Genomic DNA, 23,648 nt, shown 5'->3' with positions numbered 1-23,648 from the left:
TACCACATAGGTGTTTTTCAATGCCATGTAAGTATACTAGTAATAGTGGAGAAAATGGAAAACACCAAAAAGTACATTTTTTCAGGCCACACCTTTCTTAATTTCCAAGCTATGGTATGAGAAAACTTTTTTTTTTTGAAAAAACGACTTAACCAAATAGCATACATTTCCCTAAAAATGAATTTATGAAGTAAAACCATTCTCTAACAAAATAACATTAATACCAAACACCTACCTACTAAACAGTACCAAACTTAATTGTTTCTCAACTCAGTTTGGGAAGAATACAAATACAGATGTCACCATCCATCCCTTATCCCAACTATAGTTGGTATCGGCTACATGAATAAAATACCAAATAAAAGGTTTTTATTTGGTTTTTAGTATTAATGGCCTCAAGGCCCTAATACTAGTTTGGCATTATTTTCCATCCGTACGTGACACGTAAGTATAGTGAGGGTCCACAACTTGCCACTTGTAGCAAATCTTGCGTCAATATGTAAGGAAATGTTTGCAATATAGGATCAATCCGTTCCATTCATTCACCATAGTTAGGGGTGCACACGGTTTAGTCTGGTTTGGGGAAAATTAGGGCCGAACTACATATATGTGAGTAGAAATAGCAATGAGATGGGTTCGGTGCAGGGATTATGTATATGTTTAGTATCATTTATGATTATTGAATAAACGTTTGTACTTTAACTATCGGTAAAATTAAAAAATGCAATAATTGTAATTGTTTGTGACAACTGGGCTACACTAGGTGCCATTTTAGTGTAACAGTGAATAAACGCTTGGTCATTTGTGGAAGCTTCAAAAAATAATTTGTACAAACGGCTGGCATGCACATAAACCAAAGTTCACATTTTATATTTTTGATGTATGCAGAAGAGCAGGAGAGAGAAAATGCTGAGATAGCGCCTATGTGGCACCATCAATAAATGTTTACTGAATAAACATAAGTGGTACCAAACATCACCTATATTTTCCATTTTTAATTTTGATTTTGAAATAAATCCCCATCCTCGATTCTAATCAAGGTTTAGAGTATCGGAAATGTAAGGTGTATCGGAAAGATAATTTTAAGACGTATCGAGATACACTTTAGATACCTATGGATACGGACGAATGTTGATTATAATATGCTTTTTTCATAAAACCCACTAAAATATATTATTTTTATGCATAAATAGCTCATTTATGTCTTATATTTAGTGATATTAATGTTTATTTATGACTTATTAGAGTATTTATAGCATTCTCATGTGTTTCCATGTGTATCTTAATTTTTCGTCCGTATCCATGCGTATCCAAGGTGTATCCCGATACATCTCTTAAATTTGCCTTTCTGATACACATAGCGTTTCCGATACTTTGAACCTTGAATGAGAAAAGAATTCCAATTAGGCAATAAAAGTGAAATTCAATTTTAAAATTATGCATTAATTACAGGAGTAATTAACTAATTAATGAGCACTTAAATATAGGAGTAAATGTAAAATTAATGAGAGGTAATTCAGCCCTAAATATAATTTAATGAAATTAATGGGAGAGAAGGGGACTGGTATCAGGCTGTATCGAACTGTTTCGGAACCATATCGTATCGGCCGATACAGACCTGAAACAATCCAATACAGGGCCCAAAGCACCTTAATACAAACCGATACATATGAAAAAGAACGCTACAGATAATTTCTATGTATTCCGTGTATCGATTTTATACCGGAACGATGCGTATCAGTCAATACGATCCAATACGTTGCAAAATTTGAAACCTTGATTCTAATCCCTATTAGGGATAAAAGTACTTCTCCATCTCCGGTTGTCAATGAAGATAGGTTCCTTGTCAAGGACTTGAATCCTAGAAATTTTTAACTTAGAATTATTTAAAAAAATAGATTTACTTAAGATATGAGAATTTTTAAAATATAAAAATATTTTAAATATCAGTGCAGGTTAGAGAATTCACTCACCATGCCCAATATGGAAATGGAGAAAATTGTTATCCCTAATCGGACTGAAATCATAAACCAAAATTTTAAAAATTTGCAACCAAACCAGACCAAATAGCTAATTTAAATTTAATTCACACTGATTTGGTTGACCATATAATAAACACTCCTCCTCATAGCTTAATATCACTAGGATTAGTTGGGTATGGATTGTTTGTTTCAAGTCGAAGTTGGGGGTCAGATTAATAATTGATCAAGTGTGATTCCAAAGAAACAATGAGTGGGGCTATACATCTGACTTAAAAGTAGGCATATTAATGGTACTCAAAAATCTGATTTTAAAATGGAGATTTAATATAATCGGATCGAATTCGGATATTTCAAATATCTAATTGTTTGAATTCGGACATCCTATTCATATTGAATAATTAATTGAATTCGAATTTAAATATGACCTGATTCGATTTGATAAATATCTAAATTCGATTGATTATTTAATTCTTATATATAATATATAAAATATTTAAATATTTTATATAATTTATATATAAAATAATTAAATTATATATTTATATAGTTATATAAATAAAACATTTATTTTATATATTTATTAATTATCTAGAATAATTAATTCGTCGAATTTAAATAGAATGAAATATTCGAATATTTAATCGGATTCAAATTTAAATATTAGCTGATTCACGCTTACACCACTATTAAAAGAGAGACTGATTTGAATTTGTTAAAGCCGCCATGAAAATATGGAGATTGATTGGTGGTGCGGTCCTAATCAGAAATCTGAAATTTTCTGTCACAGAGTGCGCTTCACTCAGTCGCCGCCGATGTAACCAAGTGAAAAGTATCAAACTGTCAATTGATCTGTATTCATTTAACGCGTCTACAATTCATTGGAGTCCTCAGATGATGACGATCACAGTTGATTTGTGTAGGAAATTCCATGTATGTATGGAACTAATGAAAGTTGACGCTGTCCAATGTGGAAAGGTGAAAGAAGTTAGATGACCTCATGATCAAAGAAGCCTCCTGTGAACCATGCTCGTAAGTCGTAAACATGATATTTAGTCACAAGGTAATAAAATTCCGTCAGGTAACCTCTTTGAACCCGTCAAAAGCTGTAACAGGTCACCGTCTAGAAGAGCTCGGTGAAATAAACATCTGTTTGTTTTATGGAGATCGATCGGCTTCAATGCGAACAGCCTTTTACAATTATGTATTAAGAATATCTCCGTATTTGTATGTTTCTTTTTTATAAAGATTGAGATATTTGTAATGCAAGACTGCAAAGAACTATTTAAACGATTTAGTGAGAACCAAATCCGATTTCTGTTTTACGGATTTTGCATGTTGGGGAAAAACCAGTTTGGCCTATTTGGGAGCTTCATGTTATTCCATGAAAACTGGTTGTAAATACTGGTTGTAAATACTCTTCTACCCAACATCCATGGAAACTAACTATTCATCCTTTAGAAAGTTCTCAAATAGCACAGGCTATTTTTTCTCAAACAGCTAAGGTTTTCCCATAGGCTGATTTAAAGGCAGAAGTTTGTATTTGGGGCACATGATTGGACCCCACAACTTATAACCACTAAATCACTAAATCCTATATTTTGAATCGATGATCATAGAGCACCATCCGATTGGCTCTGATAAAGAGATGAAGGGGGCGTTCTACAATGGGAATTGTTTATCTTAATGCCGGAAATCAAAATCATCTGGTTTGAGAATATATTGTTTTTTAGGCTGCGTTTGGAATTAAATGAGGCAAATGGAGTGTAAATCTTGGTTCAGAGTAAATTTGCACTTTGGTTTATTTTTGTCTGAGTTTGGCAACATTACATTTATGGGTTGACAAATGACAGACCAATGCATATTTACATTGATAATAAGATGTAAAAGTACATCAATAAAAAATAAGTAAATTTACATTCAAATGGGCCTTTGATAAAAAAAAAAAAAAAACATATGCTTTATTCAAATTCATGTTTGCATCCATTACAGCTAAAAATCTATTTGGTAAGAACGTTAATTTGTCAGTGCAAAACTAACCCAACTTTGCAATTTATATGAACCATTTTACACTCTACATATTTACATTCACACTTATTTGCATATCGTTTTCAAACATAGCCTTAAAACCAAAAGCACATGCTCTTAGTTATATTTGTGTTTTTTGTTTTCAAAACTGAAACCAAAAACATATTTTCATTTGATTATCTAATATCATTTTCTGTGGGTTATGTAGGGGGCATTCTACAATGTGGTTAAAACAAAACAACTACATCAACAAAACTATATTCTTTTCGAACATCATCATAATTTCTACACAACAAGATTTTTTTTTTTTATTTAAAAAACCATTACTTTGATGATTCCAAAAGCATGTATTGTTTTTTGAAACAAAATCAATTTGTTTTTTTGGCCTTTCAAAACAATCAAAACAGAATTGAATAAGATGTTTTTGTTTTTTATTTTTCTTGATTAATGATTTCGAAAGCAAATGAAAACAAGAACATTCATGCTATAGAACACCCCCAAATCTGTATGACATACCATCCAATAGGCTCTGATATGTAGCAGATGCTTTAACATGTTCTCTTAATGTACACTTTTGGTGCAAAGACATGTACATGGGTGAAAAGTTCTGTAAGTTTCTGAAATCTCTGAAATAATGTAGACTTTTCTCTTATTGGTTGGACCTTTATAATGGTAGGTTATGTTCTTTCATGTAGGAAAACCCGAGTTATCTCAGAGGGCTGAAGGGTGGAAAATTTTCTCCAAGGGCTAGGTGCCTAGGCCATAAATGGGGCAATTTGATAGCTTACCAAAGACTAAGAACAAGAATGGAGGTGCCTGAAGAGAACTTTGTTAGTTCCATACAAGTTAAAAAACTTGACAAATTTAGGGGAGATTGGAAGCTTCAGGCTAGCTTCCTTCTGTTGTTAATTCTGAGGAAAACAAAAATCTCGGGTTCCCGTTCAATTTCTTCTCCTTGTGAACACAACAAAAAAGTAGGGTTCCACCCCCTTTCATCTCTTTTGTTCAGCCTTCTCTGTGAAATGAAGACAAGGGGCCGGAGAAGCTTTATCTATAACCGTGCTTTTATATTTTTTAGACTCTGGATTAATTTATTACTTGTATCTCCTTACCCTTAAGTTGTGTTTGTTGGTTTGATAACAAAATAAGATAAAAACAGAAAGTCATTAAGGCCATGTTTGTTTAACAATGATTTCTACTCCTATCTTACACAAAATTTATTACTTTGTCTCATTTGCATACACGGGCCATGCAATTTTTTTTGGCAATTGCACTGTACATATTTATATTTGTACCCTTCCCAAACTGAGCCAAAGTTTTTTTTTTTTTTTTTTTTTTTTGAGATTCCTTTAGGCTGTGTTTGGTTGCAATGCAAATAAATTTGCACTGATGCAAAATTATGGCAGTGCAAATGATTTGAATGTAAATTGTGACCAATTTTTGTTTCAAATTTTAACTTATTTGTTTGATTGCAGTACAAATGAAGTAAATTAAGACATGAAGCAGAATGAAATAAAATCCAAAATAAAAATAAATGATATTTTGCATTTTTTTAATTTTCACTCCCATGCCTTTGTACTAGTGCAAATAAAATTGCACTGCAACTAAACACAACCTTAAGAACTTTCCCTCAGCTTTCTGTTTTTTCTCTTATTTTCTGTCAAGCCAAATACAACCTTAGGTTATGTCTGGTTTGAAGGAAAAGGTAGAGAAACGAAGGGAAAAATAGGAAAACCTTTACAATCTTTGTATAGGTTTCCTTACCGTTCCCTTCTTTTTCCTTCAAATCAAAACACAACAGAAAAAATCCAATTTGGACTTACCAAGTTGTTTGTATTTAATGCAACTTTGGACCGTGCCTTGCTTCTTTGTTCGTTATATATTAAGCTACCTTCTTAAGCGTGAGTTGTGCATTCCCTCCTTATAAAGAAAAAAATAATAATAAAACAAGAAGAATATACATCTTTAGCTTAGTTTTATCATACTGACGGGTTGTCAAAGCCCTCAAAATTAATGCTAGTCCCACAATAAAATTTTTGTAGTAATAGTGGTACTAGGTCGAGTCCCACAGGGAGCTAGAGAATAATTTCTCAGCCAAATGATTAATATAATGGAGTGGGAAAATTAAATAATTAAAAAATCTAAAAGAACAAGAAAGCAAATAGCAACGAACAAACAAGAGAAATCAGTCTTACCAAATTCTGATTCAAGGGTTCGGATTAATCAATTAATCATCGATCATAGGTAAACTTCGACAGTCTTGCAATTCAAGCATTTAACCTTAGATTTATTAGGATAGCTATAATAAACCTTGTGTTTTCCTAAATTAGCTGACCAAACCTAGCATTCGATCAACACTTATCACTAGTCGGTTGGGTACGATAGCGCTCCATATTAACTAATGATAGCATTAAACTTTGTGAAAATAGTTAAATCAAAATAACAATAATTGAGATAGCTGCAATTATCGAATCTTGTTCCGTTGATTCCCTTAGGTTAAAACATGTCAATACATTGGTCAAAGGCTGTCATGAACAATTGACCCAGAAAGATATTAACCTAATTGCTACTTGTACCACTATTCGTGACAATTACGGATCACCGAATCATGGATAGCAGTAGGAAAATCAATATTAATTAATTTGTCAGTCTAATTAACATTAACATCCATAGAGAATAAGCACAAGAATCAATGAATATTTGAATTAAAAAGCAAGAACTTGAATTAATTTCAAGTGATGCCTAGAGCCGGTCCGCCCCCCTCTTTATATAGCTGAGGGAGAGGGCTTTCTCCAACTCCTTCTAGGAGATTAACTTCAAGTTCATATTTGTTTTGAACTAATCCTATCTTATCTCTTATCTAGTGATCTAATCCAATATTCTTATCTTTATAGGATTACATTCAAAGTATAAATCTAATAAGACTCTCTTTTTGGAGGTTACATTCGAAATTGGGGCTCTAGGCTCTTGAATTCGAGTTGGGCTATCTTAATATCTTGTGCTGCTACAAGGCTCTTCTGTGAATTGGGCTTCAGCTGTGAAATGGACTTCGTTGCGAACTTACTCCGACTTAGGGCCCAGTTTCGTCTTCGATGCGTACTGAATCTGTCAAAACCCAAAACATAAAAGTTTTGGGCCTTTCTTTCATCTTTCTGATGCCTCTTGAATTATCCAAATCGGAGTCCATAATTGAGAGTTATTCCCAGATTACTGAGTGGTGTCGAAACTGTGCAAAGTCATCCGAATTGCCCTGCTTTCTTCCAATTGCCTTCTTTCTTGCCCTGAATCGAAAAACAAGAGTAATGAGTCCATTTAAGTGCTAAATTAATGTAAAAGGGTGAAAATTTGAGGATAAAAATAGGGTACTTTTTAGTCTCATCAAATCCCCCACACTTAAACTTTGCCCGTCCTCGATCAAGACAAAATTCAAACAAAAATAAAACAAGAACAAACTAACTATCCTACCGATTTTTAAACTCAACTCTCCTTCATATTTCTCCACAAATATTTTAGGTTAACCATTGCAAATAGTTAAATCAACACAACCAAGTCATACACGACTCATTCATCAGTCAATCCAATTTTTGCTACTACAAACCAGGTAGTAAATCAGGTTAAACCTTTTTATCTTCTCTCTTTTTATTTTCTTTTTCTCTCATCTGAAGAAGTGAGTGCATTTTATGCTCTGGTTAGTAGGTGCATTTTATGCTCTATCCTACTGTTTGATTTACTAGCTAGTAGGTGCACTTTATGCTCCGTCCTACTATTAGATGACTTGGTTGGTATGTGCATTTTATGCTCCATCCTACCATTGGATTACTTGACCGGTAGGTGCATTTTATGCTCCATCCTACCAATTGTGGCAATGGTGAAGTATTTACCCTATTTACTTAAACTTGAATTTAGAACTAGTTTAACTGGAAATGGCTTCAGATAAGTCATGTACTCCTTGATCGTACCTCATTACTAGGTTCACAAGAATTTCCCTACAACATTGCTTCAATTGATTGCAAAAGAGTTGAGGTTTTGAAATTTTTTTTTGAAAAGCAAATGCAGAAAAACACGACCTAAATCAAATTTTAAAATGCAATCTAAATTCTAACCTAAATCCCATTCCCCACACTTAAAACTTACATTGTCCCCAATGTGAGGTTAAATGCAAAGAAAGGGCAGAAAAACTAAACTAGGAATGTAAAAACAAAAAGAAAAAGGAAAAACAAACTTCCCTATTTTTAATAATCCTGAATCGGATCCTCTAATTTTTGTGGATGCAACTTTCGGTGTTCTCCCCTTTCATTCATCATGGGTGGGTTCAAATCTTGAATAGGGACCTTCATATCCAATTGTGCGCTGAATTCGAGCTCCTCATTCATATTTTCTTCAAAAATTTCCTGCACAATTGAATCAATAGTGTCAATCGAACAAATCGAATGACATTCTTGGGGTACTTCATTGCTTAAAAAATATTAAATTTAACAATCTCCTCGTCGAACTCGATAGAGAGGGTACCCTCATCCACATCTATTTTGGTCTTGGCCGTTTTCATGAATGGCCTGCCTAATAGAAGTGTGGCTGAACTTGTGACTGTGTCCTCCTCCATCTTCAGGATGCAAAAATTGGCTAGAAAAATTAAGTCATTAATTTGCACCAACACATCCTCAACAATCCCTTTCGAGTAGGCATTAGAACGATCAACTAGCTGAATAACAACCCAAGTTTCCTTTAAGGGACCTAATCTCAAAGCACAGTAAATCGAGTATGGCATGACGTTGATGGATGCACCTAAGTCTAGCATGGCACGCTCGATTCGTTTATTGCCAATCACACAAGGTAAGGTGAACATACCTGGATCAACATGTTTTTCTGGCAAGGTCCTCTTGATGACAACTGAAACGTTTTCTCCAACCCTTACCTTCTCATCGATTCACAGCCTCCTCTTGTTAGTGCATAATTCCTTTAGAAACTTTGCATTCTTTGGGATCTGTTTTATAGCATCTAACAAGGGGATGTTGATTTCCACCTTCCTGAAGGCTTCTAAGACTTCATGCTCATATTCCTCCTTCTTGGACTTTTCCAAACTACTAGGAAAAGATGGTACAATGGCATTAGTAATCGTAGGGAGAGGGGGACCGGATATTACCTCAATGGGGCCTTTGTTTGAAACTTGTCTCTCCTTATCTGCCTTCGATGGTGAGATACGTTGGGGCTGCAACTCCTTCCCACTTCTCAACACTACTGCACTTGCATTTTCCTTGGGGTTGACTACCGTCTGTGATGGTAGTTTCCTGGAGTTCTGCACCTCCAACTTGCTAATGCAAGTTGGCTGATTTGGTTTTCCAAATTCTGAGTGCTGGCTCTTGTTTCCTACTGAAATTACTGAGTGTTAGTTGCTAGAGCCTTAACTATTTCATCTAACGACATACCTGAATTTGAGGGTTGGCCATGCGTAGTGATAGGTGCTGAAAATTGGGGCTGTCGATTGAAAACTTGGGCTGATATCTCTGCTTTCCTCCTGGGTTTCCATGGCTTAGATTTGGGTGATCCCTCCACCTCGGATTGTAGTAATTGGAGTAGGGGTCATATTTGCGTTGAGGCAGGCCCGGAAGTCCTCCTACGACACTAACTTGTTGCATAGGTCCATCTTGTAGTGATGGGCACATATCCGTAGGATGTCCAGGGATTGAACAGACACCACACACCCTAGTTGTTTGCAATTGTCCTGCAGCCAATTGTCTAACCAAAGCAGTTAAATCTGAAATTTGATTTTGTAAGTTAACATGACTTACCTCATTAACACGCCTAGTAGTGCCATCTGTTCTTGTGCCGAACTGTTGTGAATTTTTGGCCATGTTGGAAATTAATTCCCTGGCTGCTTCGGGTGTTTTATTTACCAAGGCTCCTCCACTAGCTGCATCTACCATACTTCTATCCGTGGACCGGAGCCCTTCATAGAAGTATTGGATCAAAAGTTGTTTGGGTATTTGGTGGTGTGGACAGTTAGCAACAAGTTGTTTAAATCTTTCCCAATATTCATATAGTGTCTCACCACCAAATTGTCGAACTCTACAAATTTCTTTCCTAATGTTTGTAGCTCGGGATGCAAGAAAATATTTATCTAAAAATATTCTGTTCATCTCATTCCATGTACGTACCGAACCGGGAGGAAAAATATATAACCAATCCTTTGCTTTATCTCGTAAAGTAAATGGAAAAGCTATAAGTTTTACCTGGTCCTCGGTCATACCCTGTGGTTTCATGCTTGAACAGACGACATGGAATTCCTTTAGATGTTTATGAGGGTCCTCACCTGGAAAACCATGAAAGATAGAAAGTAATTGAATTAAACCAGATTGAGTTCGAAGGCTACCTCAAGAGTGGGATATGTTATGCACAGGGGCTGTTGGTTCATGACCGGTGCAGCCAACTCCCTTAGTGTCCTCTTTCTATTAGCCATCCTTTCTTCCTTTTCGAAGATGGGTTGATCACAAGTTGGTAGATCGAAATTTGAATTCACCCTTTTATGTGAATGATCCTTCCTTTGCTTCGCCTCTTTCCTTAAATGACGAATAGTTTTCTCAACTTCGGGGTTGTAATCTAGTTCACTTCGTTGAGAAGCACAAGTCATAAAACAGAAGAGGTTAACACAATAGAAGGTAACGAGGTAAGAAATTAAAATAGCTCCCCGGCAACGACGCCAAAATTTTGACGGGTTGTTGAAGCCCTCAAAATTAATGCTAGTCCCACAATAAAATTTTTGTAGTATAGTGGTACTAGGTCAAATCCCACAGGGATTTAGGGAAAATTTCTCAGCCGAATGATTAATATAATGGAGTGGGAAAATTAAATAATTAAAAATTCTAAAAGAACAAGAAAGCAAATAGTAACGAACAAACAAAAGAAATCAGTTTTACCAAATTCTGATTCAAGGGTTCGGATTAATCAATTAATCATCGATCATAGGTAAACTTCGACAGTCTTGCAATTCAAGCATTTAACCTTAGATTTATTAGGATAGCCATAATAAACCTTGTGTTTTCCTAAATCAACTGACCAAACCCAATATTCGATCAACACTTATCACTAGTCGACTGGGTACGATAGCGCTCCATATTAACTAATGATAGCATTAAACTTTGTGAAAACAGTTAAACCAAAATAACAATAATTGAGATAGTTGCAATTATCGAATCTTGTTCCATTGATTCCCTTAGGTTAAAACATGTCAATACATTGGTCAAAGGCTGTTACGAACAATTGACCCAGAAAGATATTAACCTAATTGCTACTTGTACCACTATTCGTGACATCCATAGAGAATAAGCACAAGAATCAATGAATATTTGAATTAAAAAGCAAGAACTTGAATTAAATATAGAACCTCACGATGACTCAATCGAACCTCCCCCCTTGAACCAGAATAGAAGAGGCTTAGCTGCTCATGATTTTCGAACCCTCTAGGCTTTGCTTCTCAGTAGGTCGAACTGATCTTCTTGAGTTGCTTGATGCTCGATTGCTGGATGGTTGAGTTGATTGAATGATGCCTAGAGCTGGTCCGCCCCCCTCTTTATATAGCTGAGGGAGAGGGTTCTCTCCAACTCCTTATAGGAGATTAACTTCAAGTTCAGATCTGTTTTGAACTAATCCTGTCCTATCTCTTATCTAGTGATCTAATCCAATCTTCTTATCTTTCTATGATTACATTCAAAGTATAAATCTAATAAGTTTTGGGCCTTTCTTTCATTTTCTAATGCCTCTTGAATTATCCAAATCGGAGTCCAGAATTGAGAGTTATTCCCAGATTACTGAATGGTGCCAAAACTGTGCAAAATCATCCGATTTGCCCTGTTTTCTTCCAATTGCCTTCTTTCTTGCCCTGAATCGAAAAACAAGAGTAATGAGTCCATTTAAATGCTAAATTAATGTAAAAGAGTGAATAATTGGGGATAAAAATAGGGTACTTTTTAGTCTCACCACATACTAAACTAGTTACTTAATAGCTTAATTTTTATCTATAAAGAAAAAGAAAAAATATATAAAACTACTCGTTTAATAATAACCACTACTAAATATCTAGTTTTAGCAGTTTGGTTCATGCTCGCTTTAAAGTTATCTTTTCATTGTACTTTTAAAATGTGCAATTTAGGCTGTATTTGGTTGCAAGACAATTTTCATTTGCACTGGTGTAAATGTATGGAAGTGTAAAATATGGTTTACTTTTTTTTTTTGTGTTGACTGTCTTGTTTGATAGTGAAGTAAAATGAAGTGACCTCCACTTTAAGGTTGTGATTGATTTGAAGGAAGTAGGGAAAGGTAAGGAAACTTTTACAAAGTAAAGCAATGTTTTCGAATCGTCATTGATTTGGACGGTCGGACCGTTTGTACCAGAAACCATCCAGATAACCGGTTCCGTTTTACCTCAAATCCAATCTTTGGTAAAAAAAAATGTTGAATTAGTCAACAAACCATTGATCTGGATGGTTTGATAGTTGAGCCGTTCAACCCGGAGAACAGTTTGCGATTTATTAAATAAGAGCTAGATTCGAATGAAAAGAGAAATCTCTCAGATCTTAGATCTGAGCTATACTGGAGAGATAGAGATCAGTTGAGGGAGATCTCAAGTTTGAGATCTAGAAGACTAAGATCTGGAACAGAAGGCTAAGAGATCAATGAGAGAGATTTGGAAGAGAAGGCTAAGAGTCTAAATGATAGATTTGAGACTGAGAGAAATCTTAGATCTAACATCGTCGTCGCCGTCAAACTGCTGACCCGAAAATTGGTAGCCAAAACGGTTCTCTTTTCGGGTCGGTTTATATATATATATATATATATATATATATATATATATATATCAAGGGTGGAGTCATGAATTTTTTATGACGTGGGCCAAAACTTATTGATGAGCCATAGGGAGGGCGAACCATTGGTTGAAAAGTGAGGGGAGGGAACAAACTTACATATAAAAATATATTGAATGTGCAAATTTCTGGACCATAGGGGGGTCAAAAAATGTATTGTGATTTATAAGTCTATAACCTCAGTTTAAGACGTATTTTTATATATGTTTACTTTGGGATTTCTATTTTTAATGTTGGAGAAAGTGGCATCTTAAAACCTATAAATCAATTTCCAACCAGAATTAATGGCTTTTAGGTTTTAAAATGTGTTATAAAAAGTACAATTGAAAAGTTTGGCCTAGACCCAAAAGTTTGAGCTTTTTAATTTTTATGGCAAGGTTCGGGCTTAGTCCTTAGGTAGCAAGAATCCAACTCAATCTTATCTCAGCCCAAGCACGGCATGATATTTTCATGCATACATATATAGTTTCACAAACACACACACACACACAGTGAATGTTTCTAAAATTTTCTAAAATTTTTTATATTTCAATATCTATAAAAGTTATTTTTTATTTTCATACTTTTTTGTTTAATATGATGAATATACGATATTAGAGATGTGTCCAAATGTTTTTTATAAAAAAAATTGTTTTGTTTTTGTATTTTCATCTTTTTAAACTATTATTATTATTATTATTATTATTATTATTATTATTATTATTATTATTATTATTATTATTTAACAATAACATCAAGGGTTGACACATTTTCACCCAAAAGGTTCAATTGTTGGTTGGCCACCAAATATGAAGACAACTCCATTTTGGGTTGGTTTTAAGTTTGTATTTTATTTAAATCATCAATAAAAAATAATTATTCTTTGTCATTTTTATTTTTTTAATATTATTAATTAATATAAGACTAAATGAAAGAATGAGAGTCATACCCTAAATATAAGACTTAATGAGAGAGAATTAAATAAAGAGAAATATAATAGTTCAAATTACATTTTGTGCCTCACAATTAGAGAGGGACCAAATCAATTTTTAATGTGGAAGGATTGACCAATTTAAACTTAGCCCAGGCCTAAACCCAACTTAAGTATATCAAATTTTAGTGTAGGTTGGGCTAAGATTTTCAGCCCATTTCTTAGAGGTGGGCCTAGGTTAGTTGAAACCCAACTCAGCCCACCCGACTTACACCCCTGATACTTTCTTGTTTGGATTGGATGCAAGAAGATATAACACCCCCCCTCCCCCCCAACTATACTAATTTTACTAATTTTTCAATTGACCTCGACGTTTTGTACGATATAACGCAGGACCTCCCCTATACTAGAAATTATTTTACATAATTTTATTCATGAAGTAAAGCAGCAAAGTCCTTTTAATTTTATTTTATTAATAGTATATAGTATTTTGGTGTTTTCTTGTTTAATTTATCAATCAGATAAACTATCCAAATCCAAATTCCAGTGTAACGTGAATCCTTCAGGCTGTACATGTTTGGTTGCAGTGCAAATTTATTTGCACTAGTACAACTGTATGAGAGTGCAAATGTAATAAATGCAAATTCTTGCTTAATTTTGTTTTGGATTTTACCTTTTCTGTTTCATGTCTTAATTTACTTCATTTATATTGCAATCAAACAAAATAAGCTAAATTTTGAAATAAAAATATATCAGAATTTTACACTTAAATCATTTGCATTGTCATGATTTTATACCAGTGCAAACTTGTTTACATTACAACCAAACACAGCTTCAAAGCTCAGTTTAGAAAGAGTACAACTACAAAATATGCAAGTGCAAAACCTTGTATTTTGTATATATTTGTAGTGTATATATTTTGTATTTGCACTCCTTTCAAACTGAGCCCGTATAAAGTTTGATCCAGATCCAATTGTTAATATGCTTGAATTCAGATCTAGGTATATCCTATACAAATTAATCTGATTCCGTGGCAGCATTAGTACGGATCCAAAAACTTTCTTCTTTTTCTTTTTTCCATTTCGCTTTTTCAACAGTTCAATGTTCAAACCCTGACATTTTGACGTTAAATTTTTTTGCAGATTTAAACGTGGACTATGTCCAGCTGAAAGCCTGAAAGGCTGAAGCTAATCTATCGTTTACATTGGACAATATGAGTTTTGGGTTTGGGCTGAAAGTAGAAGCCTAATTATATTGTGGGTTGGGCCCCGGGATAATGACGGCCAACCCAACCCAAATTGAAATAAGCATACATACTAATTTCTGGCAACCCAAAATAGCTTACCAAAATAAAAGTTGGGAAAAAGAAAGATAAGCATCTGATTTGATTGAGGGCTGTGACACAGGTTAAACAAATTGCAAGAGCATCCAGGAATTTTTTACTTTTTATTAATATTATAAAATCCTGATCACAATTTTTCATCTGTTCTAATTTTTGGCCCAGCTGGTTTACAAGGTAAAACCCATATTATAACGGGCCCAACTACATGAAATTTCTAAAGGGTGTTTAATCATGGGCTCCAGGCTCATATGTGAGTCTATATCTCTCTAAGCCCATGTTTCTCTGCCACAAAGTTAATGAAAAAGATTCATGCATAATTTCCACCCAAATGATTATAGAAAATGCTTTCTAAAATCTTCATCCATAAATAAAGAGCCCTAAATATTGGAGATACGGTCTGGTCTTTGCAGTAGGGCTATCAATGGGTTGGTTCTGGTTCGGAACAGGGTGGAACTGTCCTAAACTGAATAAAATATTTTATTCTGGTCCCCAAACAGAGCTTATAGGATTTATAATTTTAGACCCAAAACCAAACCGCCTAATAATTGAAACAATGGGATCTGAACTGATAAGAACTGATTATATCTGATACCAGTTCAACAGAAACAAATACCTGGAAGACTAGAACAAGATGTATTTGAGCATGGTGCCTCCCAAGTCCTAGGTGTCAAGTGAGAGCTTGCTCCAAAAAAAAAAAAGTACATTTTCAGAGCTCTCGAAGTGTAGGATTGCAAATGGTATCCGATTGTCCAAATTTGAATTCGAATTTGATCCCACTAAGGATGATCTGAATTCTATCCGTTTATAACTGGGTCAAACATGAATCCACCCCTACTCAATCTGGTGCAATCTGATTCCATTCTATTCAACTTTATATATATATATATATATATATATATATATTCAAAATTCATATTATATCTATTAATAAAGTTGGTAGGGATGATGTATTTTCATTAAATTGTAAATTGTCATAGGTTCAAGTTTCATACCAGTAAAAATACAATATTAAGGTCATTTTAATTCATTTTGTTTATAATGTATAATATTCTGACCATTTTCTGTTTAATTTATTTATATTATTTAATATCTAATTATATATAATCCGAATATGTCTGATGAATACAAACTGATTCAAATTCGATTATAAATAAATCAAATTTTGATGAACCAAAATCTGATTTGATTCGATTTGCAGCCCTATCGAAGTGCTTCAATCAACTTTAGATTTCCCCTTTTTAGAATATCCAATCTCTTGGGGCCAAACTTGACTATTATCAAATTCACAATCGAATTCACCTGAGTGAAGAGATCTAAAGATAAAAACATTGGAGACTAGAGCTTATATAGGAAATCTTAGTATCAACTTATTAATCAGAAAGAAAGAAATTAAAGACTGTAGAAAGAATAAACTAAAGATCAGGCTGCGTGTTTAAAAAGTAATCTAATTCATGTATAAATCACTGGCAGTTCAACTCCTGGACAGTCTGCTTCTCCAAATTAACTGTAATGGTGCAATTCATTTCTGCAGTTTTACGTTTCTTCATTATCTTCATCAAATGCACCTTCCCACTCAGCCTGGCATAGCTGTTCAACGTCAAATTCCCGGTTCTGATGTCACTGTTCAGGTAAGTTGAACCATCAGTTGACAGACTTTCCGAGCTCACCTCCATCGTCACATTCATCCTCCTAGTCTTTCGTGCCTTAGCCCGGGCCTCGGGGATCACTGCCTCCCCGACGGTGACACTCCGGTAGGTGAGAGTCACGGTGCTGTTGTCGAATTTGAAGTGACCGAAGTTCTTATTCTTCACCGCGACTTGAGCTGTTACCGTCATTCTGAAGGGAGAGGAGGCTCCATTGGGCAAGCCGATACTCTCAACGGCGACACTACTGAGCTTAACACTGGGAGTCTTGATCTTAAGCACTGTCAGTGCAAAGACGAGGATGATAATGGTCTGAAACACGGCAAAGACAGCAATATAAGCAAAGCATTTGATGTTTTTCTTCCGGCGGAGCTGCTTTGCCCGCAAGGGTCCCGCCTCCTCGTCTCTCCGGTCGTGACGGACGGCGCTTGTCAAGGGATGAGCGTGATCCATTTTCTGTTGTTAGGACTTAGAACTCAGAAGAGCTACGCAGAGAGATAAGCTAATTTCTTTTCTCTCTGAGTAGTCTATCTGATGATCGATCTAAGTTCTATATATATAAATTAAGATAAAATTAAAATACTGGAATTGGTATGAATTGAAGTTCTGCAATTTGTTTTTCTTCTTAAAACGTGTTGAGGGGCATAAAAATCAATGCTTGTTGTTTTGTTTAATCGCGTCTTCCTCCATTTATGACTGCAGTCTGCAGTCTGATTACGCTATGATAAATAGCGGAGAAATTTCTACTTTGTGTTGTACTTGCAGTTTACGGAACCCGATTGGACCACTGTAGTATATGCTGATTACCTAGAAAGGGAAGCAAAAACAAGTGAAATAATGAAAATTAATAACAGGCTAGTTAGAGAACTTCTGCTTTCTTTCAATTAATTAATGGAACTAAAGATAATACAAAAAACAATATTTTGCACTCTACATATCCCAAAAGTCAATAAATAAATCAATAGCACCATCCAGTTAAGAGTTGTCCCATTCAAATCCATGTATAGAAATTTAATTGGTTAATTTAATATTCAAAGTCCAAATGTATCTTATAATTGGATATTGAATAATATTAATAAATCTATATTATTATTACTATTAAAAGTGTGAATGAGAGTGTGGAAATTTTGTTTCACTAAAATAACTCAATTATTGAATTTGGATGCTTTCTAATTGTAAGGATAGAAAGGTAATTTGAACAGCCACTTTTATCCTCATTCAAATGTATCTTCTCATTAACCCTTGTAGTCAAGGTATTGACTCACATTAACATTTACTGTCACAAAAATAAGCATGACAAATAAGAATAGCTTTTATAGACATAGAATTATAAAAAAATAAAATAAATTTGGAAACATATTATTTATATACTATCACCATCATTATCTTCTAAAAAATTGTCACATACAAAGCACGTGTTAGACTTATGAATCAAATTAAGAATGAATAATGTTATATTGGATTTATAGTCGGAAAATATTGGGTAAACTATTTTTGAACACTAATGGAATTGAGGCTGGAAATAGACTTTGAAATCCGATATCTAATTCAACTTCCAATCCTATCATTCCGGATTTGGATGTTAGAATTTGGACTCCGGATCTCCTGCCTAGGAGAATTTGCATGCAAATATAGTAATTAGATCTGATGCAGATTTAATTCTATCTGATCATATTAAAAATAATCTGAACTCAATAAATTATTTAGTTTTTAAATTTTTTAAAATATAATAATTTCAAACATAATAATATGAATCAGATTTAGATCCAATGGTTTGATAATTGGATTGGATGTGGATCAAGTTGGATCCGACCCATTTACAGCCCTAAACTGAATAAATATATGGTGCATGGTAAAGTTCCAGCTCTGATAGACCAATGTGAATGCACTGATGGTTCCCATGCTCTTGCTAGTTGGTTAAGCCGAATTGGTCTCAGTTGTATGAGCTAAATAATTGAGCAAGAGCATAACAAAGAGAACTCAAAAGCTAGAGAGTGTGTAGAAGCTTTCAATTTGGGCAATGTGCTTTTATATATATGGGATTTATTAAGCAAAAGCTAAATAATATAAATATATAAGAGTATATAATTGTTTTATATTTTTAACTTTTTAAAATAATAATTAATTATTTATATTTTATATATTATTTTTAATAGTTTGTTTACAATACAAAAATAACAATAATTAATTTCAGCTAGTGTTGTTCATCATGCTAATGAAACTGACCAACTCCACCTAAATTGGTCAATTTTCTAATATTTCCAATTGGCTTTGGTTCAATATTTATAAATTGATCAAAATTGAACAACTTGACCATAGATATATATTAATATTTTATATTTATAATATAATTTTTAATACGGGAAAGTGGTAAAATTCCCATATTTCTTAGTCTAAAATATTTTATACCATAAATTTAATTTTTAATTTTTTTTAATAACACAACTATCATTTTTTAATATAATAAATCTTTTGAACCGATTGATCAAACCGAAAATCGACCCCAACCAATAAAACCCAAGTTGGTCGGTTTTCACTAATGATCAGTCGTTTTCGGGTGACCAACTCCACAACCTGACCAGGTCGATTTGGTTGGCCAAATAGCCTACAACCGAGTCGAACCAACTCGTGAAGACTCTTAATTTCAGCTGAATTAATAGTCTAATTTCTAATAAATAACAACAACTTAATCTCCAATAATCATTGAAAACTTATAGCAAAAATAACCTAAATACTATTCTCTCCTAAAATTTATCCTAAACTACCTCCCCCACTTTATCCTAAATTATCTCTAGTTCCTATTTATCTTCTAAATTATATCCAATTTAATTGAGAGTTTCTCTCCTAAATTATCTTTTATTCCTATTTATTCTCTCCCCCATTATTTATCTATATTTATCTAAAGAAAAGTTTGAATTAAAAATTTAAAAATTATTTAAATATTCTAATTAAATTATATAACAAATTCAAAATATTTATTAAAAACACAAAAAAATAATTATAATAGATTTAATAAAATTTTTCGTTACTTGAATTTTATTTATTTAAAGATTTTACAAAATATTAAATATTTTTTTATATAATTATTTAGCTATTTTTTATATTTTGTTATTTAAGATATTTAATCATTGAAATATTTAAATAATATTTTATTTTTTTTAATGTTAAATTTTATTGTTTGAATAACATTTAAATTGAAAAATCTGGAAAATCATAACTTATAGTACATAATTTCGTGATGATTTGTAAAATATAAAATTATTAATAATATAAATATTATTAAATCTATTATAATTAGTTTTTGTGTTTTTAATAAAATTTTAAAGTTATTGTATAATTTTGTTAGAAATTTTTAATCATAACTTTCTTTAGATAGATATAAGTAAAAAGTGGGGGAAAGGACAAATAGAAATTAGAGATAATTTAGGAGAAAGTGGGATAGGTAGTTGAGGAGAAATTTTATGACAGGATATTATTTAAGTTATTGAGAACGTGTGGGAGAGAGAGAGAGATGTTATGTAAGTTTTTTATGGGGAAGGAAAGCATCTCATATATATATATATAATCAAGGAAGGTGAGCATCAGATTGGTTTTTTTTTTTTATTTTTTAACTTTTTAAATAATTAATAATTATTTATATTCTATATACTATTTTTAATAATTTTTTACAATAACAATAATAAATTTCAGCTAAGGTTGTTCATTAAACTATTGAAATCAATCAACCTGATCAACACGACCCTAGTTGGTCGGTTTTCTAGTATTTCCGATTGGCTTTGGTTCAACAACTTTCCAATCTAACCAGGTTGGATTAGTTTTGCTTTGGCCATTTGTAAATCAGCTAAAATCGAACGACCCGACCATATATATATATATATATATATATATATATATATATATTAATCTTTTATATTTTAGTGTAATTGTTTATATACAGAAAGTGAAAAAATTCCTATATTTCTTAGTCTAAAATATTTTATATCATAAATTTAATTTTTATGTTTAAATCTTTTGAACCGATTGACCAAACCAGAAATCGGCCTAAACCAATACAACCTGAGTAGGCTTGTTTTCACTAGTGGTAAGTCAATTTCGAGTAACCAACTCCCCAACCTGACCAAGTCGATTTGGATGGACACACAACTTACAGCCAAACTGAACCAATCGGACACTCCTAATTTTAGTTAAATTAATAATCTAATATCTAATAAATAGCAATAGTTTAATTCATAATAATTCTTGAAAGTTTATAGCAAAAATAAACAATTATTGAAAATATATTGACAAAGAAGATACAATAAATAACTAATATAAATATAATAAATACAACAATTACAAAAAACATATTAAATTAGTGAATAAATAATGTAATCTCAAATAATAGTTTAATATCTAATAAATATTAATCAATAAAATAAAAAGAAAAAATACAATACATATAATAAGTACAATAAATTAAATTTTATTTAAGTAATAGTAGTTTAGTCTCCAATAATTATTGAATTTTTTTGTTAAATAACAAAACAAAAATAGAATTATACATACTTATTGAAAATATGTTTATCACAAAAAACAATAAATAATTACTAAAAATACAATAAATATTAATTTTAGTATATAATATATATATATATATATATATATATATATTATTTTATAATAAATATAGGTTAAGATTTTAAAATTATTATTAGTAAATATTAATTATAATTTATACTATCATTAATAATTTCATTATTAGTTTTATAAAATATTAAATTGAATATTATAAATATAATTATTTTTCCACTTTTTAGAAATTTTTTGAAATTTATTACATAATTTCATTATTTTAGCTATTTCAAAGCTAGTCATATTAAATATTTCGTTATTTTCAATGTTTAGGTATTGAAATATTTAAACAATATATAAAATAGTTAATTTTTTTTGTTATTTGAAATATTTAAATATTTTGTTATATAATTATTTAGATATTTTATTTTTTATTTAAGATATTTAGTTATTGAAATATTTAAGTTATATTTTATTTTTTAATGTTAAAGTTTTATTATTTGAATAACATCTAAATTTAATAATCAGGAAATTAATAATTTATATTGTTAGTACATAATTTCATGATGGATTTTGTAAAAATACAAAATTGTTAATATTTTTGCTATTATTAAATCTATTATAGTTATTTTTTTTGTGTTTTTAATAAATATTTTTAATGTTATTATATAATTTCATTAGAATACTTAAATATTTTTTAAAAGTTTTAATTCAAAGTTTCTTTACATAGATATAGATAAAAAGTAAAATATAAATGTATTAATGTTATTTTAATGCTATTATATAATTTTGTTAGAACATTTAAATAGTTTTTAAAGTTTTTAATTCAAACTTCCATTAGATAGATATAGATAAGTAGGGGAGAGGATAAATAGGAATTAGAGATAATTTAAGAGGAGAGAGAAAGTGGAGAATAGTGGGAGAGGTAGCTTAGGAGATATTTTAGGAGATGATACTATTTTGGGAACATGTGTTTATGGGGGGAGAGAGAGTGAGAGATTTTAGGTAATTTTTTATGGAAAAGAAAAGCATACTTCAAAAATGGCATAAAATAAAAAATAAAAAAAGGAGAAAAAAGAGAAAATTTCTAGACTACCATGGGACACATGTGTTCACCATGTGTTCCCACCTTGTGTGAGGGTTGCAATGTGCAACAATGTTTATGATGGTGCGCCATGTCACCATTTCTTGACTCATCCTAGCTCTGGACATGCAACAATCTCTAGCTTGACAAGGTGTAGTTTGGTCGGGCTTTCACGTGTTGTTCAACCCCCAAACCATTCCTTGGGGATTGCATGTTACACTGCACATGATACTCAATAAATAAATAAATAAAGTTGATTTGGGGGGTTGCATTTTGAATTTCATGAATAAGCGGTCTAGGTTGTGTTTGATTTCATGCCTAACCCCAAGACCCAACCATAGACAGAGTATGAGATAAAGCCCGAACTGTTAAAATCAAGCTCATTCTATATTAAAATTTGATGCACTCAAGCTGGAATTTGGCCCAGATAGGACTCAATTTGGCCAACCAATCCACATTAAAAATTGATACAAATGTATGTGTATATATATTTATGCATGTATATGTGTTTGGTTTAACAAATATGTATGCATGCATGAATATAATGGGGACAGGCTTGGGTTGTTGGGTTAGGATAAGGTTGAGTTGGCCTTTGGCCAAGTTTAGAACCTAAGAGTCAGGCCTGAACTTGCCTGAAAATAATCAGATTTGAATTCTACAATCTACATTTGATTAGTAATAGGTTGGGATTTGGATTTGACTCCATCTAATCCGATTATAATCCAAATCCAATTTTATATTATAATATTTATTGATTTTAATATATAATATTTATATAATTATATTTAAAATTACAATAATTATATTTTTACATATTATATTATATATATAGGAAGAGAAAATAAATTCTGTATGTCATATTTATATTAATTTATTATATATAAAAGTTGTAAAGTAATTATTTGTTTTAATTTTTTATATTAAAAATTTAAAATGGAGTTGGATTAAATCTAAATCCAATCCAAATTCATTAGGATTTGAATTTGAATATAAGGTCTTCAACTCCGATCAATTTTTAGATGTAGGTATTATGTCTTTTCCATGTCATACTCGAACTCAAAATCAAATAGTTCAGTGATTTTAATTTTGAAATTGTTTTTCAGAAATTCACCACTTTTAGTTAATAAATTTATTTATAATATAATAATCCTTCTACATATTCACATCTCAAGGTAAGGGTGTGCCCAGTGCCTACTAAAAGTCTCTAAAATACATACTACAAAAATTCAAAACTTGAGCTCAAAATTTAAAAGCAA

At 32.0% G+C, this 23,648-nt stretch overlaps 1 protein-coding gene across 1 annotated transcript; it reads right to left on the bottom strand.

Moving 5' to 3' along the window:
- Positions 1 to 16,456: 16,456 nt before the first annotated feature.
- Positions 16,457 to 17,263, bottom strand: LOC148845758 (late embryogenesis abundant protein At1g64065-like). Its single transcript, XM_088952868.1, has one exon. It carries the CDS (start codon positions 17,208 to 17,210, stop codon positions 16,575 to 16,577), a length of 636 nt encoding a protein of 211 aa, XP_088808994.1. The 5' UTR covers positions 17,211 to 17,263; the 3' UTR covers positions 16,457 to 16,574.
- Between the last annotated feature and the right edge of the window lie 6,385 nt (positions 17,264 to 23,648).

This window comes from Nelumbo lutea, chromosome 7 (genome assembly GCF_056320005.1).
Source record: "Nelumbo lutea isolate HS-2025 chromosome 7, American lotus-T2T, whole genome shotgun sequence".
Classification (NCBI taxonomy): Eukaryota; Viridiplantae; Streptophyta; class Magnoliopsida; order Proteales; family Nelumbonaceae; genus Nelumbo; species Nelumbo lutea.
This window is presented reverse-complemented; position numbering and strand designations above follow the sequence as displayed.